This window comes from Sardina pilchardus, chromosome 5, assembly GCF_963854185.1.
Source record: "Sardina pilchardus chromosome 5, fSarPil1.1, whole genome shotgun sequence".
Taxonomy (NCBI): Eukaryota; Metazoa; Chordata; class Actinopteri; order Clupeiformes; family Clupeidae; genus Sardina; species Sardina pilchardus.
The window spans coordinates 13311408-13330583 of record NC_084998.1 but is presented as its reverse complement, the minus strand read 5'-3'; the positions used below and the strand labels follow the sequence as shown (position 1 = coordinate 13330583).

At 40.6% G+C, this 19176-nt stretch overlaps 2 protein-coding genes and 1 long non-coding RNA gene across 4 annotated transcripts in view; all 3 read left to right on the top strand.

Moving 5' to 3' along the window:
- The window catches only part of LOC134079789 (monocarboxylate transporter 8-like), a 30783-nt gene extending 24326 nt beyond the window's left edge, over window positions 1–6457 (top strand). The window contains exon 6 of the mRNA XM_062535863.1: window positions 4972–6457. Coding sequence (XP_062391847.1) covers window positions 4972–5213 — 242 coding nt within the window. The 3' untranslated portion in view covers window positions 5214–6457. The remainder of the gene's footprint in view (window positions 1–4971) is intronic.
- A 9585-nt stretch (window positions 6458–16042) lies between these two features.
- si:dkey-111e8.4 (uncharacterized protein LOC793802 homolog) lies at window positions 16043–18889 on the top strand. 2 transcript variants are annotated; one of them, XM_062535608.1, is made up of 4 exons: window positions 16043–16127; window positions 16230–16328; window positions 17377–17536; window positions 18497–18889. In XM_062535608.1, exons 1-4 carry the CDS (start codon window positions 16085–16087, stop codon window positions 18882–18884), a joined length of 690 nt encoding a protein of 229 aa, XP_062391592.1. In that variant the 5' UTR covers window positions 16043–16084; the 3' UTR covers window positions 18885–18889. The 2 variants fall into 2 exon arrangements, with proteins under 2 accessions (XP_062391592.1, XP_062391591.1); XM_062535607.1 differs by having other exon boundaries at window positions 17359–17536.
- Window positions 18890–19162: 273 nt separating this feature from the next.
- The window catches only part of LOC134079519 (uncharacterized), a 3949-nt gene continuing 3935 nt past the window's right edge, over window positions 19163–19176 (top strand). Inside the window, exon 1 of the long non-coding RNA XR_009939076.1 lies at window positions 19163–19176. This exon is cut by the window's right edge and continues 228 nt beyond it. This is a non-coding gene — a long non-coding RNA (uncharacterized LOC134079519).

Sequence of the window (19176 nt, the reverse complement as noted above, 5' to 3'; positions counted from 1 at the left end):
TGGTTGTTTCTCTCCCAAGGTTACCAAGGTAACTACATCGTGGAATAGACACTAGACAGTCAACAGCAAACATTCTAGAGTGAACAAATGGCATTGCGGTGTCGAAAACGAACAGATATGCACGTTCATTGAATGTTTTTTTCACAACCATTGTGTTTAACACCCTTTTTCAACGTGCCCAAAACGTACATGGACACTTAATATGAACTATTCTGGAACGTGTTAAAAGCGTAATCGGGAACCTACACATTTACCAAAAATGAACGCAATTCTGAACCAATTCTGAACGTGTCTGAAACCAACTGAGCACTGGAAAAAAACGTGTACAACACGTCTGTTTGCTGCTTGGGATAATTGCTCGCACATGCGCGATAAAATCAGTTAATTTTGCCAGAGACGGGTGTTACAACTAACTCTTTTACTCTCTATGCAACTAACCCGCAGAGGTCTAGGTCATTTTTTTTTTTAATTTTCATTTAATTGCATTTGCTGTGACTACCGGTATAAATCAAATGGCACGCATGTTAACTTGAAACAGATCGAGGGACTGACTAAATGAATGACATGTGATTGAAGTCTACACATTCAAATTTCACGAAGCAAAGTTAAACAAACAGAACTGCAGTTGCAGTTTTAAAAATAGGCTATAGTCTACAAATCGCGATGCTTGAATTTGGCACTTTTTTGCTTAATATCTCTGGTTGTAGGATTTACAGTAGACCATTCATATTTGGATGGCTATAGGCAGGCGCGTAGGAACCAGGGGGGTCGGGACACCCGCAATGTTGGACCCCCTTCCGAAAAAAAAACCGCTGCAAAGTACAGACGTTGTTGATTTCTTAGGCTCAATTATATCCTCCTGAGTTACGGCCCCATAACTATAGCTATCAGTGCGCATCGGAGGTCTTTCACATTGTGTTTTAAGAATGTTTCCCGAAACGAAGCCCGTCTCAATAATGCAGCATGGAGCACTTCCTCACCTTGAGTGCCTAAAGCTGCTGAAGGCTATCTCGCAGTCCATATCTTTCATATACTGCCTTCTTTCATTCTTTTCGAACAAGTTAAGAGGATAGCCTACTGTGGGCGAATACAGAATAGCCTAGTCAACGATAGCCTAACGGAGTGATTATTTGCACCCGGGTGTAAATAGTGGAATGGAGGCATTTTCTTATTTGCACCCAAACCGGAAATGCGTGCTATCCAACATAGCGGGACCATCTTGGCAGGAGATGGCCTACCTAAATCTAACAAGTTAGGATTATTAAAACTATATTTGAGATGGTAAAGTGGTGCTAAATTTCCACAAACTTTATTCAGTGAACGGGTAAAGCCGTCCGTTTGCAAGCACAATCAAGAAACACGATCTTTTTGTTTTGTTTACCGTTACCTAGCAACCCCAACAAGTGAGCCAATAATTAGTATTCTCCCCTTCTTCTTCGACGGGGCGCAGTACAGCGGTAAAGTAGCTGATTTACCATGCTCGAGGTGCTGGGTTCGAACCTCAGATTATTATTTTTTTTTTTGCCTGCCAAAGTACGCACCATGACTTCTTTTTTCTTAGATGACGTTACCTCGCGGCAAATAAGAGTTTGTGCTTTTTGAACCCGTCAAAGATTTACTGGTTTCATTTCAGTTATGAGTAGAGTTAAGTAGAAGTAGGCTTCAGTAGTTGTTAGAAAGGTTGTGTTTTGACTTTGAGCCCCCAACGCTGCCTGGAAGGCGCTTAGGCGTGGGTTAAGGTTAAGGTTAGGGTTAAGGTTAGGTTAAGGTTAGGGTTAAGGTTAGGAGTAGGATTAAGTGTTTTTAAGTCAACAGTGGCAGCGCTGCCTGGAAGACAACTCAGAAAACAACTCTTTAAAGTAGCTTGTCTTTGATGAAGCTACCACATGACCACTCATTACCCTAATATTTGTATAATCACTTCCAAGTAACCCAGACATGGCAAAACAGCTAAAAACTGTTCAAAACTATTAGGCCTAGCCTACTGTAGAGCTGGTAAATACACAGGCCTATTGACAGAGAACATGGATGTTAGACATCGGGTGTAAATAGTATTGTTGATTATTACACTATTTACACCCGGGTGTAAATAGTAATGTTTATTATTACACTATTTACACCCGGGTGTAAATAGTAATGTTGATTATTACACTATTTACACCCGGGTGTAAATAGTAATGTTGATTATTTGCACCCGGGTGTAAATAGTAATGTTCATTATTTACACCCGGGTGCAAATAGTCTCTGCCATAAGTTTTGGTCTTTGGTCTACAGATGGCTGTCGATTTTTAAATGTATAGTCACTTGCAAAATCGGACATGCAAAGAGCCTATCTGGTTACCTGGATTTAATATAGCAAGTCCACACTTTGTTCATCCTATATTATATGCTTTTAAAATTAAATATGTAACAATTTGCCTCTAATTATAATCAAGAGTAGGCCTACACACTGTCACGACGCACATACAGTAGGTTACAGGCGGATATGAGCAACCGCATTGAAGGCCTCGGTTGACTTATAGATAAACGGGCAGAATGATTACAAACTACGTCAAACATATAATAATCTAACAAATGAATAAACACAAATGAATTATGAATAGGCCTACACACTGTATTGTGTCACAAATTAAGCAATGAGTTCGTGGCCACCTAGCGCAACTTACGCGCTGAGGTGAAGGCTATACTAATTAACACAAAGCTTCGTAAAGCACAAACAAACACCCCCCCCCCCCCCCCCCCCCCCCAAAGTTCAGTGTCCATAAGTCCAAACAATAAGCATAAGAATCCGACAGTCCAAAACGACAACGAGATCTCCCAGACACGAAAAACAATGTTTATCTCACAGTTTGAGTAGTCGTCCCAACACTGACGTACAACGCAATCTCAGCTTTCGCGTTCGTTGGCTGTATTCCAATGAGAAAAATCCATAAGGAAGGGGTCACGGCAATGCAGCATACAGTAGCCTAATCTCCTAACCACGTAACTTTGTTGAGTTGTCTGCATACAGGTAACAATAGCCACAGCTCCCCGCACCTCCATTTAAACTTAGGGCAAACCCATTCATTCGTGCCCGAAACGCGCGTCCATCTGTCAGCTGACATAAGATTTACTTAGACGGCATATGAAAAGTCAAGAAGAAGAAACATATTTTCATTTAAGCAACGTTTATGCAACCATGTAAAAAGGTGATTTTTGCAACCTTTACAAACGTGCTGCGGGGAAGCATTGGGGGAGTCAGTTTATCCTACAGACATAGCTGTAGGCCTATGCGTTTTCAGGGAAGAAATGTGTTCTGAATATGTGCAGATGTTCAGTTCCAAAAATAGGTGATCAAAGAAAAAGACTGAAATACATATTTTCAAAGCGGCATCTTACAGAGGACCATTAAAACTTAAGCATAGGTTCTTATGTCTTGTGTGACTTATAATTCGCACCCCTTTATTTATTAATATAAAAAAAATTCGGCGCGCGCGACAGAGCATATTCTTGTCCCCCCCCCAATGCTAACTACGTTCCTACGCGCCTGGCTATAGGCCTACGATTGTAGATAAATAGGTAGGCTACAAATGTTTTATTCTCAATACATGGTCTACGGAAACGTAATAGTCCATCAAAGTATCAATAGGGCAACTTTTAACACGCTCCGCCAGCGCGCCCACTTGGAATTGTAACCTAACGTCACCAGGCGCAAAATTGTCACAGATTAATGACGTGTGGGACGCATTGCACTGGAATATCCGATTTGTCTGTTTAGACTGTAGACACATGCACACAAATCCGATCCATATCTGATTTAAAACCACATACGAAAGGGGCCTGTATCCGATCTGAGGAGATCGGAATTCATGTGTTTTTTTTCTGTTTACACTGTCATGGCACAGATCGGATACGTGCCACATGAGAGCAAAAAATCGGATTTGGGTCACTTCAAACTGGCAGTCTAAACACAGCCTTAGAGACTGCCGAAAACAAATGCTGGCACTAAGTCAGGGGTCGGCAACCTGCGGCTCTGGAGCCGCATGCGGCTCTTTAGCGCAACCCTGGTGGCTCCCTGACCGTCTTCAAAAATGTATGAAAATGAATGGGGGGATTTTTGTTTGTTTGTTTGTTTGTTTTAATATGGTTTCTGTATCAGGACAAACATTCTTAACGTTTTCCAATGTTGTAAAAATGTGCATAATAAATATTAAAGTTCAACATTTCTGTCAACGAAGATTTGATAGCCTGCGACACACGTTTCAGGGCGGCGCCGTGCCATGCAGGTGGCTGTGGTTGTAAACAAACCGGCGGGTGTCAGCATGGCCATGCCATGGATCCCAAAGGGAAAAAGAGAGCCGATGAGATCAGAGAATTTAAGGCAGAATTGACCGAATCATTTGCTTTCATTGCCATTGCGGAAGGATTGCCTGCATGTTTGCTTGCTTTGTAATGAGAAGTTGGCGAGCAACAAAAAGAGAGACATTTAGAAAGACATTTTGAGGGAAGGCATGCTACATTTACAGCCGACTACCCAGTTGGGACTGAGAGAAAAAGTGCGATTGCAGTAGCCTACTTCTGGAGAAATTTTGTTGCAACCTGAGAGATATTAAAACGTGGAAAACAACGGTTCACGGATGGTGATTACACGAAGTTGAACTTAAAGCACCAGCGGAGTAGTCACGTGGTGTGTCATTCTCTCCGAGATGCGCTGTAGGGAAACACATTAATCATGAAAGCTCATTATGTAGCCTCGTTGTAGCCTACTTAGTCATTTTGATAGTAGGCTAATATAGATAATATACACTTACAGCCTGTGTTACCTTTATAAGGCTTACATAAGGCTTTTCATTTTTTGCGGCTCCAGACAGATTTGTTTTTTGTTTTTTTGGTCCAAAATGGCTCTTTGAACATTTTGGGTTGCCGACCCCTGCACTAAGTGGACCGTGCAGACTTCAGAGTAAAGCCATGTTTTATGTTTTTCTTCCATAGGGCTTCTCCATGACCACTACGGAGATTATCACCTGGCTTTTTATTTGGCTGGCATTCCACCTGTGGTAGGAGGTCTTCTACTCTGTCTTGTCCCACGTATGACTCATCAAACTCCGGTAAACCAGGCCCAGGAAGCTCCCGAACTACCAGATGCTGGAGATGAGAGCAGGCCTAATCAGTCTAAGAGTGAAGCTGGCAAAGACTCGATGGCTGTAACACAGGCTGAGGACACACATCTGTGAATGTGTATGAGTTACAGTACTCTGAGGCCGTAGTCACCATAGACATTGGGGGGAGGGAGGGACTTATTCATGCATTCATCTCCAATAGGATTGATTACTGAAATGGACTTTTTGCAGTACAACTTACAGACCCCTCAGGTCTCAGGAGAAATATTGTTAGAACTAAACATGGTGAAGCAGCTTTCAGTTGCTATGCAGTTCAGCTCTGGAACCAACTTTCTGATGAGATCAAAGTTGCCCCGTAGTCAGTTTTGAATCTAGACTTGAGACCAAACTTTTCTCAAATGCTTTCTGCTAACTGATCAAGATGTTCATTGCCCAGTTCACAGAGCACTGTTTGGGGGAGTAGGCTACTATTGTTCCTTGTAGTATTATTGCTGTCCTTAGTTGGGCAAAGGGAGGTTCTGTGAAATATTTTCCCTGTCATTCTAACAGAATAATAGACAGATTGGCATAGTAAGAGTGTAACGGCTTGAGAGTTACAGCTCTCTCAGCTCTCTCTCTGACGTTTACTATTTGGGTGTTAATACTCCACGAGGGGAGGTCTGGAAACTACTGCCCTCATTTTTGCCTGAGATAGGGGACCAATCACAGAACGGGGAAAGCAAGCCGATATGAGCAAAGCGCAGACACATTTGATAGACATCTGTGGCGCCCAAAGAACGGATCTGGGCATTTTTTTCAAATACGAGAAAATTAACGTCTGGTTGCCAGACCACGTCTCATTTGAGAAGTGGTAGGCGCTCTAGCCAGCCCTGTGTTTAGGCTTTTTGGCCTTGAAAGGAGAAATGTGCTCGCACAGTTCTGGACTACTTCAAGAATCTCCACAGAGAGCTGCAGCTGTTCACTGGGTGTTTAGGATCATTATCACTGAGTTACACAAGTCTGAATTTGGGAAAGTACTCCAGCTAAAATGTTAATCTTTCTGACTCATGGGTTCTGTGTACGTGTGTCACGCCATCCTGGATGTGATTTTGTTCTGCTTTGAGATTGTCTGGTAAAGGCAATCTTTATGGTATGTAAAGTATGTAAAGTTGTATCGTATCGTATGTCTGAGTGTATAAAGTTGTATTGTATCGTATGTCTGAGTGCAGTTTGTGGTGTTTTAATTCCTACTTTTTAAACACTGTTTAAGTGCCCTTCTATGCTTATATTTGCTATTCCTGTTTCATGGTGTTTATGTAACGCACATTGAATGACCTCTGTATGAAATGCGCTATATAAATAAAGTTGACTTGACTTGACATGACATAAAGATTGAATAAATTAAGGCACAGTCTTCATTGCAAACATGCAGGGTAACTTTTTGCTTAAAGGGGCTGTGTCAAGAATTTTTTGTTCATTCAAAATGAATTCATACTGTAATAGCAACACAGTTTGAAGATGTATCATATTAGTTTTCATGATGGCTAATGTTAAAAAAAATCGCTATGCTCTATGTTAGCATGCTAACGAGTTTGTACCATACTCTCAACAGTATTGCAAGAGTGAGGCGCTTTATCAAATAGCCCTACATGCAATTCAGTGGAACAATGCCATGTATGAGATGTATGTAATGTGATCAAGACAACTCCTACATATAGCCCCTATAGGTGCAGTTAGCAATTGTGCAGGAAGTAGCATTTGTTTATGTTTATATTTAAATGATTTTTTTTTGTTGCTAAATTTATGCTTTTGTCCAAAACAACGTACAGTACATTATATTTTAACCAAGAATCAAATGAGACACACCAGAGAGGTAGCTCACCCCTCCCGTCAGCATTCCTAGAGAAACTGCATGTAAGGTTGTGTTTTTGTTTGAGGGACAGGCTGCCCCTACTTTGTTTGCTTCCAGTTTTTGTTTGTTTCCATGGGCTGCCTACAGTGACCGTTTCTTTTACACTGCACTCATGGAATTGGCAGCTATTGGTCGTGAGAAGATGATTGCTGAATGTGACAAAAAATACATGATATTAAAATGTAATGGCAAGTATAATATTTTGTACTACACAATGCCTAAATTCATTATAAAACCATCTAACATGCCTTTTGCCACAAAACACTGAAGAGAGCATGTCCTTTCATGGACAAAATCGACTGGTGGCCCTTTTTGCCTTATGCCCACGAAAGTGAATTGACTGATGACCCTTTACTTTCCTGGGCATGAGGCTAAATGCACTACCCTCTTTCTTGAAGGAAGTAGACTTACTTCCTACTTCTCCTAAATTTGACAAACTGACCATAAATACCATCAACAGTCACTCAGGCCCGTCGCAATAAGGCAAGCAAACCAGGCAATTGCTTGGGGCCCCGAGCTTGCCTGGGGCCCCCAGACACCGACTGGTTATGAATAAAATTCAACGACAAATTGTGTGTTCACCTTTAAATTCTGTGATGGTCAATGCAGAAAAGTGCAATGACGCTATTTTCGGGATCCCCCTCAAGGGGCCCCCTCCCCCGTTGCTGACGGTAGCCAGCCAGCCAGCACTCAGACAGTTGCGTGATTCCAGTGCCGGGAAATCAGACAGTTGCGTGATTCCAGTGCCGGGAAATCAGACAGTTGCGTGATTCCAGTGCCGGGAAAATATGAAACCAAAGTCCTTTTTAGGCTTATATAGAAGTATCTCTGATGAAACACCAGCAATCATGAAGCGGAGTTATCCCTCAGGAAGCCAGAAAAGAAAGAAAGGAAGAAGTCCATTTTGCCTAGGGCCCCCAAATTCCTTGAAACGGGCTTGACAGTCAGGAAACAATGTATGTGGGTTCCCTCTCATTGGTCTGACATTTTTCTTGTCTGAGGGGAAACGGTTAACTATGGTGTACTAGACTAGATCTCCCTGAAAGATCTAGGTGGATGGGGCCAGGCTATCATTCTGTGGCATCCTAAATTAATTTGGCACATTTAAGTGTTCTGTACGAAAAGTATTCTGTCCACATTAGCAAAAGCTGGTTGAAGTGTTGGGACATACATCATTTTGCTTAGTAGCCTACCAATTGAATTATGTCACAGGCTTGATTAGTGGGCTTGCTGCAAGGCTATTGTTCTTCTTAGCCCGTTTTTTGAGAATGCCTCTTCTCCTAGAGCGTTTGAGCTATTGACGCGGTTCAAACACTAAAAAATCAGGCCCGATCCGGTGTAGGTTGCTTGTTAATGTCAGATGGCTGCCGGTTGTCGTTTTTTCCGGTATTCCCGTTTTCAGACCCTTGTAGTTCTGCCATGCTCCACCAGATGCGTTTCCCCATTTAAATGAATGGGGGAATGTTCAGGTGTTTACATCACTGCCCCCTGGTGAGCAAGCCCACTCTTGCAGCTCCTCCACAGAGATGCATACATTTCTAGTTACTAAAGCTATTCCATGGACCTAGAAGGAGGTCAGCTGGCAGCAGAAGGTCATCCCCTGTTTCTTATTCTGGACTTCTGGACACAAATCTGGTCTGTCATGTTAGTTTTCAGCCTGGTGATTAGCCTGGTGCCAAACTCCAGGTTGAATTACCTCATTATACACCTTAAAGGAACCGTATGTAGGATTTTGGCCAAAACTGGTACTGCAATCACTTTCAAAATACAATACAGCAGTGTATCCCCTCCCCCTTCTTCTTGAGTCGAAGTTGGCAACCTGGACGCGAAACACTACAGACTTTGTGATTAGAAGGTAGGTGGAGGGTGGCGGATCAGGCCAAAACACACAATATGTAAACATCAGTTGAGGGCTGCAACTTCACTTTTTTGAATGACAATATCCTGGCCAGACTACTGTTGTCAGTGATGTAAGAATTTGAGATTAGCATGATTTCTTAATGTCTAGTGACATGTCATTTTATGATTAATTGAAATACATTTCTTACATACGGTTCCTTTAACCCAGCAGTAATGCAATTACTTCTCTTTTTTCTCACTCTGGTAAGATATTACATAGAGTTGCCTCAACTTTTACAGGTACGGCACACACTTTGATGTGCATGCCAATCAGAACATCAAAACTTAGAACAGTGAACTACAAAGACTTGATTTAATTTGAAACAGACGTCAGGAAACACCTGGCAATAATAATTTGTCAACCACTTATACACAGCAGAGTTGGAATATTGTGGGGTAACAGAAGTTCTACACTTCTAATATACTCTCATCATACTATCATAGCAAACTCCTATAAAATGTCTGTCTGCATGCATTGTTCTTGGGCTTTATAATAAAAATGCAGTTTTCAATGAATCTTGAGGTAAAACTGTAAACACAAAAATGAATTTCAATAACATGACTTGCTTACATCAAAGCCAGAGAAAAAGCAGTTCTGAAATTCTGGTCTCTCCTTGGTCTACTTCTAGACATAATTAACATGAATTTGAGACTGTTATTTTGCCCTCCTTTTGTCTCGGTCCAAGTTTAATGGGGAGAGGAGGGCAAGGGTAAGAGTCAGGGCAAGATAACCGCATGAAAAGACATTGGGAGGGACTGTATGGGGAAATTAGGCTATCTTTCTTATAGAAAATTACTTTAAAATGTGTGTAATAGTTTACTCTCCAGCTGTTTCATTTCGTGTTTTTGAAAAGGTTCCATCTGAAAATGAGCACGCTGCTTAGAAAATGTAATGAGCTAAGCTACAAGCTATATTAAATGAAGCTTAACTACACAAAATCTAAGTTACATACATTTCACAAAAGTAGTTTGCTACATCAGCTACATTGTAATTTTTGTGAACTAGCTTCATGACAAGTCAGTATGACAAGGCAATGACCTAGCCAACATACTGTAACTCGGCATACAGTACAAGATACAGTGACTTAATTACCTTGATGAACACATGTGGATTAAAGATATGCTCAGTTCAAAAACGATATCCAAAATCAAGTTGAGAAAAACAGGCTCCACATAAAAGTGAAAGAAAGGTAGGGCCTACTGAGAGGAGTGTGCATATACTACTGAGAGTGTGTGCATACAGTATGTGGTCCAAATTAGATTTGCCCATAAGTTAAAGGGATATTCCACCACATTTCACAGAAGACTGCCTCATCAGAACACTGTATATAGACCTCATCAGAACACTGCCTATGACTTAATTCCGAACGCAAAACACTTACAACACACACAACAATTTTTGCAACCACAGTGCACAAGTTCATAACAAGCTTGTGATGCCCCAGGATGTGTTGTCCCAAGCCATCCAACATCTGTGTTAATCCATCCTGAAGGACTTGGCAAATGTGGGCTTTGATGATTTGATGCGGCTTTGATTTGTTGCCTCAAAGCAGCCTGTGTAGGAGGGATGTTTTCAAGATATCTTGACTTCTGGGTGAAAAAATATTTCCTTGCCTCATTGACATCTAAACACGTACCAGTTCTGTCGTAGATGAGCACAACAAAATGTTCTAGTTGAGACAAAGGGCTGTTGTTGATCTGTAACATTTCACTGAAAGCCTCTGTATAACCTCTGGTACGGTGTACATTTTAGGACATCCTCAGACTCAGGTGTCAGACTCAGAAAAACAACCGTCATCTTCAGACAAAACTGTCTCAGCGTCAGAAAAAACTTGTCATCCTCAGACAAAACTATGTCAGCGTCAGAAAAAACTTGTCATCCTCAGACAAAACTATGTCAGCGTCAGAAAAAACTTGTCATCCTCAGACAAAAATATGTCAGCGTCAGAAAAAACTTGTCATCCTCAGACAAAAATATGTCAGCGTCAGAAAAAACTTATCATCCTCAGACTCAGGTGTCAGACTCAGAAAAACAACCGTCATCTTCAGACAAAACTGTCTCAGCGTCAGAAAAAACTTGTCATCCTCAGACAAAACTATGTCAGCGTCAGAAAAACCTTATCATCCTCAGGAAAACCTCTGTCAGAGTCAGACAAAAAAGTCTCGGGTGAAAAGTTGTCAGAGTCAGGTCTCGGAAAAAAAGAGTCAGACAAAAAAGTCTCGGGTGAAAAATTGTCAGAGTCAGGTCTCAGAAAAAATGCTGTCGGAAAAAAAGAGTCAGACAGAAAAGTCTCGGGTGAAAAGTTCTCAGAGTCAGGTCTCGGAAAAAAAGAGTCAGACAAAAAAGTCTCGGGTGAAAAATTGTCAGAGTCAGGTCTCAGAAAAAATGCTGTCGGAAAAAAAGAGTCAGACAAAAAAGTCTCGGGTGAAAAGTTCTCAGAGTCAGGTCTTGGAAAAAAAGAGTCAGACAAAAAAGTCTCGGGTGAAAAGTTCTCAGAGTCAGGTCTCAGAAAGAAACTCTGTTACCATGGATACTCCAAACAAACTCAACTGAAGAATCACTTCACGTGAACTAGCTTGCAGAAAACAACTTTGTATTAGGCTATATCTAGGTTCTACGCAGTATTTTTTGTCTGACTCTTTTTTTCCGAGACCTGACTCTGAGAACTCTGACCTTTTTCGAGACCTGACTCTGAGATAAGGTTTTTCTGACGCTGACATAGTTTTGTCTGAGGATGACAAGTTTTTTCTGACGCTGAGACAGTTTTGTCTGAAGATGACGGTTGTTTTTCTGAGTCTGACACCTGAGTCTGAGGATGATAAGTTTTTTCTGACGCTGACATATTTTTGTCTGAGGATGACAAGTTTTTTCTGACGCTGACATATTTTTGTCTGAGGATGACAAGTTTTTTTCTGACGCTGACATAGTTTTGTCTGAGGATGACAAGTTTTTTCTGACGCTGAGACAGTTTTGTCTGAAGATGACGGTTGTTTTTCTGAGTCTGACACCTGAGTCTGAGGATGTCCTAAAATGTACACCGTACGGATATATTTTTACCATGATCACAAAACACAGATGTATTGTGAAAGAATGAAAAGCAACATGCAGAACTAAAGGGCGGGCCGAGTACTATAACCACTACCAGCTCCAAAGGCACATTTCCACATTTCCTCCATGTTGACTCTCTGAACTACTACCAAGATTATCACATCATTCAACCACCAATGCCCAATTGGGGCAGCCGTGGCCTACTGGTTAGGGCTTTGGGCTTGTAACCTGAGGGTTGCCGGTTCAATCCCCGACCAGTCCACGGCTGAAGTGCCCTTGAGCAAGGCACCTAACCCCTCACTGCTCCCCGAGCGCCGCTGGCTGGGCAGGCAGCTCACTGCTCTGGGTTGTGTGATTCACCTCACTGTGTGTTCACTGTGTGCTGTGTGTTCACTAATTCGGTTAAATTGGGTTAAATGCAGAGAACTGAAGTTCCCTCATGGGATCAAAAAAGTATATATTCTATTAAATTCATCACCTTCTGGGTTCCCTTGTTAACGGCATCTGCTATGAAGAAACAAGACGTGTGTCCGCATCTTCATGAGTGCATGCAACCATTTGTCTCATAGACTTGAGGATGCAATTTCAAGAAAAAAATAAATCTTTCCAATGTATAAGAGTGCCTGGCTCAACTCTCCTTCAGGTCACCTTCCCCCTCATTTGTCTTGCCATGGCTTTCAGGCTGTTTGTATACATCCCAAACAATGGCAATGCCAATGCATTTTAGCTGTCAAATAGAGGGTCCAGTGCCAGCTCTTACAGGCCAAGTCAAGACACTGCTAACCGCTATGGGTCATCAGTATCAGCTGATCTACTCCCCTCACTTCTACATGGCTGCTGTACATCCAAACATTATTATTTCTCATTTCTTATTGATTATTCTTAATTAAAGCTGCTATAGTTGTTCCTAACTGCTTGCTGCTCGCATTTATGCAGTTTGAAACGATTGGGCCTGATTTTACCCAATCGCTAACGTTTGGTCGTGAGTGACAGCTATAGAGACTACAACGTGCATATGCTCGACGTCATCGTTAAAACCCGCCTCCCCCCATCCCCCCTGTTCGCTGATTGGTCCGTATGGAATGCATCCTGAGAAATCGAGTTCAATGGGATCAGACCCAGACGTAATGGTGAAGGGAAATGAAAATTGAGCGGAAGCTTACGGAAGGCTATGCCAGGCTACCGCTCTGCTCATATGGGGGAATAGTTTAGCTCACCCAGTCTTAAACCATGTGAGCGCCCTCTAATGGGGCCGCCTAATGCTGCTGCTGTCCCCCGACTCCGCTTTTCATGGTGCTCATGAAATGTCTGGGGATTCCTCTGAACAGAGCCATACTACCCAATTTAATTCGTAATATATATCCTAAAACTTTCCTAAAATGTCCTGAATAATTTTTATTGCCTGTGTTGTTTTTGACTTTAATGGACCTGACAGAACTGTGATACTGAATGGTATGGTTTTTAGCAGTATCTGGTTTCTACATACAGCAGCTGCAGCACCAGCGATAAATACAGCCTCTACGTGACCAACAGTTGTTTCTGACAAGCCAGAATCCGTTGATGTAAGACACTGCACAAGATGCTGATGCTGTACCCTTTCTTAAAAGGCCTGAGATAACGATGGTGGTTCTGGCTGGTTCTCATGGCTGAAAAACTCCCTCCCATGTTTGACAATATACAGACGCAAAAAAAAAACAGGCTACAATCACTCCTCAGTGCAGCAAGTTGTGCTATGTGCTTCGACCGTGTTTTTACTGGTGGAGACCTAATTGCAGCTTGTTCTTTGGAATCGTTTGTAATAGTTGTGGTGTGGTTAATTAGGCGCTCCATTCATTTTTTCATACTTCTATTTATCCAAAGCTTCAGCTATCCTGATACCAGCAGCCCCCTCAGCCATAAATCAAAAATAGGTTGCATGCGCTAAAGGCTTAAACATGTACTGCTGTTTTTTTATTGCATGTTGTTTCCCTACTGTTTTGAAAGGTGTTGCAGGTGTAAAATTCAAAATGAACATATATTTTCGAAAACAAAAACAATATTCTCCTTCAACAGTTGATACACTATATTGCCAAAAGTATTGGGTCACCTGACTTGAATATGAACTTAAGGGACATTCTTAATCCATAGGGTTTAATATGGCATTGGTCCACCCTTTGCAACACATTTGCTACTGGAAGAATGGTCGAAAAATCCCATAACACTCTAAACCTTTTGGAAATCCTTCCCAGAAGAGTTGAAGTCTGCAAAGGTTGGACTGACGCAAATGAATCCTATTAAGAATGGAATGGCACTTAAGTTCATATGCAAGTTAAGGCAAGTGACCCAATACTTTCGGCAATTTAGTGTATGTTGTCTTTGAACTAATCTCAATTTTCAATAGAGTCAAGTCAAGTGAAGACAAGTTTATTCATATAACGCATTTCATGCACAGAGGTTGTAAAGTATCTAAGTTAAGCTGGTTTATGGAAGAGTGCTACCAGAATGATTCATGAGAACAGGAAAGAATCCAAGAACAGAGCAGGAATGAATAGGAATGAATCCAGGAATTCCTTCTCATATGTTTTCCATTTGCTTCTTTCAATGGAAGGTCATTGAACAAAACCAAACAGTAATAGTAGATAAAAGCATAGATGGGCAAAGAGTAATTGAGAAAAAGATCGTAATAGAACATAAAAAGAAAGCATGGAACACAACCAAAGAGTATAATTAAAAATAGATCATAATAAAACATGAGAAGGAAGCATAAAACACAATCAAAGAGTAATTAGAAGAAGATCATAATAAAACATAACAAGAAGGCATAAAACACAAAGTAAAATCGTTTAACCCTCATGTTGTCCTTGGGGTCAATTTGACCCCAAGCAATGTTTAACATCATAAAATATATGGTTCACTTTTTTTGTTTTGCTTCAAGTTTCATGACTTTTCCTCATTTGAAGGGTACAACAGAGTAAACATGAAATATGCACAAAAATATGTTTCCAATGTCCTGTAAAAAAAGTAGTTACGTTGGTGTTCTTGGGGTCAATTTGACCCCATTTTTATGAAACATGAGGTAAATGAATATTTGACACACTATGAATATTATTATTGTAATAGTATGAGAACATGTACTTATTATCATTATTACATAAACAAGTACAATATGTAATACTTTGGGCTGTTGACACTGGATTGGCCATATTGCCAGCCAGGGTTCCAGGGTTCATAAAGGGGGGTGTGTGTGTGTGTGTGGGGGGGGGGGGTTGTTTTGTAGGGCTTTTGATGGTGGTTATTACACTCTTGTTAAGTACCTACCACAAAAAATACTGGGTAAAAAAAAAATAATTTCAATCATTTTTTGAGAGTTTTTTTAGCTGGGGTCAAATTGACCCCAAGGATAACGATCGTCGGTAAGATTTGAGGACAACATGAGGGTTGAAGAAATTGAGGGTTGACATAATTTGGAAATCATGACATGCTGTTTTTATTCACATTTTACACAGAGTCCCACGTTTTTCAGAATTGGGGTTATAACTCATTGGCAAATGAAAAACAGCATGCCCGTTGGTTTTAAATTATTTTGTAAAAGCAGACCATCTAATCAGGAAAATCAAAACCTGATGGGAACTTTCCAAAGGTGACATCATAATACAATTCTATTGCTATTCCAATTCTATTTGACACATACAAAAGCCTGTAACTGAGTTATTTGAAAAGTAATTAAGTTTTCCTCAGCTTTGATTTTTATATTTGACTTAATGTTAATGAGCAGAGGGTGGCACTCCTGAAAATTCAGTGATCTTCATCCTACCATGTAATTTCAAAGACTAAGAGTAAGTTCATAAAAAAATAATCTAGGCTACTTTCTTATGGTTATGGATATTTTACTTAGCAGATGCTTTTGTCCAAAGCGACATCTTTGGCATTATCTTTGTAAAGCAATTTAGCATTACACTTACTTCTGATTACCTATAAATCCTTTTTATCAAAGATCCATCATCACATTTGCTTTTTAATTGATTAATTTGGTAATATAGTGTGCATTGTCTTCTTTAAGTACTTTATGGACAAATAATCTGCAGCCGTTCTTCCACAATTTCACTGACAGGTCAACCTCACATAATGTGGAGGCTGCAGAATCCTCCATAGGTTGTGGACGGCCATATGAGAGAAGTCCCACCGGGCCTTAGATCTATGCGTATTTCAGGTGCGGCTTCACTTTGTTTATGGCTTTGGTGGTGGTGATGTGGTCACCTTTTGCTATTGCTGGCCATTGCTGTCTGGTTAAGGGCTCCCTCTTGCTGTACAGGGCCGCAAGTGCTTCCCAAATTCCAGGAGCGTCCACCTCCTCCACGCCTCTTAAGACTCCAACTGTTCCCAGAGCCATTGTGTCAATTAAACAAAACAGGTAGGGAATGTTTCCTGAGTACACACACACACACACACACACACACACATACACACACGTGCGCTCCAATGGACAAATATATGCATAAAAGACGCTTTCATATTGTCACACGTTTTTTACCCAATAGCAGAGAAGGGGATATGTCAGATATGTGTTTCTACTCTTGCATACTTATAACACAAGATTACCACCGATAGCTGGACTGACATGCTCTTTGTAACTATACATGCTGGTCAATAAGTAAGTCCATGTCTCATACTGGTCCATTCGTTTTATTTTATTTTCATTGATGGAACACCGTAAAAACTGAAAAACATAAAACAAACATACAAATAGAGTTTTACACAACAGTATCACACACAAAGGACACATGCTCCATAAATGAAGTACAAAATGATTAAAACTCATACCGTGTTTGCCTGGTAACCAGTAACATTTGTATGTGGGGGATGTGTCTGTAATTCAATTCCATGCCTAGCACACTCTCAGGTTAATAAAGGTAATCATGAGTCACGTGACATTTAACTTTCACAGGTTAAACAAAGCAGCCAATAATCAAATATAAACCAAAACATAACAAGATGATGATGTTGCATGCACACAAAAAATACTATATTTGAATCATACAGAAAAAGGACACAACAGGAGGGTTAACCAAGGGGTTAACCTCAGGACATACTGTATAATTTTACTATAATAACACAATAATCTATAGGAAAGAACATTACAGTTGAAACATAAGTGTAGCACCAGACATAATTCATGTTTTTTTTTTTACTTTTCACTGTTATTAAATGTTTAATTATCATGATTTACATGTCTTATGTTGCCTGATATTGTAACATTATAGTTTCCTTGTGGTTATATTAGAGGTGAAAGATAATCTATGTGTTTTTTCCGCCCTCCTAAAACACCTTAATTGAAAGAAGAAAAACCTTGTAAAAGGCTGTGTATCAGTGCATGGTATTAGCACACCATGTAAGACATGGGCTGGGGTGGGTAGTAACTAACCTTCTAAATATCACTACAGGTAGTCTCTCTTTTGCAGGCATGGACAGCGGAAGCCCTCAGTATGGCACCCTGGCTGAATGGCTTCGGTCAGACGTGTTTATCGTGTTCGTGGTGGTTCTGGTACTGCTCGGCTTGGTTCTAACGGCAGTCTGCTGGGTCTGGCGGCGCCAGAGACGACACAGACCGTCAACTTCACAGTACATTCTCACCTTCATTTCCTTACAAATTGCCTGTTATTATTCTGTTGTATAGGCATGTTTTATCCAATGAAGCGTTCAGCATCAGACAAATGTTTTAATTTAGTGTTGTAAATAATGTTCCTTGTGAGAAACCATGTTCAATTCTCCATGAGCAGCCATGGTCACAAGCAGATATTTTGTTTACAGTTGAGTAATTGGACTAAACACATTAAGATAACATTTGCTGCTTAAATAACAGATCAATCGTAAATACTCCAATGAAATGTCGCTGTATGACTGGAAACGGTATGTAGGGTTTCACTGGGATTTAATTTACTGGCTGAATAAATTAATTGGATTGGGAGTGCTATCTCCTGGTGAGGACATTAATTAATGTCAAACAGAAAGGTTATCTTAGGGGAACACACTTCTGCTCTTTTTGAAATGGATATGTCTGCTTCTGCTTTAGCTTCTGGAAAGCCTTAGTGGAAAATTCTGGGTGAACCAATAGGATCTTTTCCACATCTGTTTCCACATCTGTTTCCAGTTGCACTCAAAAATGCACTAGTATATACATCTAAATTACCTGACTTGTCTAGATATCATAAAAAATATGGTACAATTCTGCTGCAGTTTGGCAAATTATGTATAAATGTGTGTATGAAAAAAAGCCTATACTCTGTGAATGAGCACTTTGGGTTGCATACAAAAATGCACTTTTTAGAAATAAAAGTGACTTAATTTGACTTGACTTGAATATATAGGTTTTCAGATTAATTGTTGAGTTAACACCGGCTATTGATTTGCTCATGCATTATTTTATACACTGGAAACCTTCATGTAATCTCAAGTGGCACTTCAGTTGGGATTGAATACAGACCAGTTCACCCCATGTGCTGTATACAAGCTAGCCACCCCAACATAGAGACAGAAACTAGACTCAGACCAGCTGTTGGTGTTTGTTATATGTGTCAATAGGAGGCTGACAGAGATTGAGATCTACCCAACAGTGGATGCTTCAGTTGGGGAGGCACAACAGCAAAAGTTCTGCCTGAAAATCCGGACTGACCAGAGGCATGCTTCGGAGTTGGTGGGCATCCTGGCAGATCACATACGGCCCACTGGGTCATCCACAACAGGTGACATGTCTGCAGGTGTGTCAGCATCCAAAGCCATCCTAAACCCAACAGTGACCCCCAGACAGCCACTGGAAACACAGAGGAAAAATTATAATATAGGTGTGGCTGTCATAACATCAAAGACCACCATTCCTGGAGTTTTTATCCCCCAGGACTACAATAGCTCCAATGAAAGTGATGATCAAAATGATAATGATGACAGTGATGATGAAAGTGAGAGCGATTGATATAAATAAAGCTAATTTTGTTTACAATTAAATATGTGGTATCTTTAATGTTATTGTTGCATTTATTTCCAACCTGAAGCAGCAGAGCTGTAATTTGTAGCTTAATGCAATGTAATATAAGGACAAGCGATGCTATAGCCTTAACATTCCGATTAAAGTAAATACCATTTTGCTTTATTTGTAGAGAAATGTAAAGGTATTGGATGACTTATAAAAACAAACACATATGGCACACGGTAGCCTACATACACGTGGTCGTTGACCAGTAGTTAGGCTATGCGTCGTGAAACGC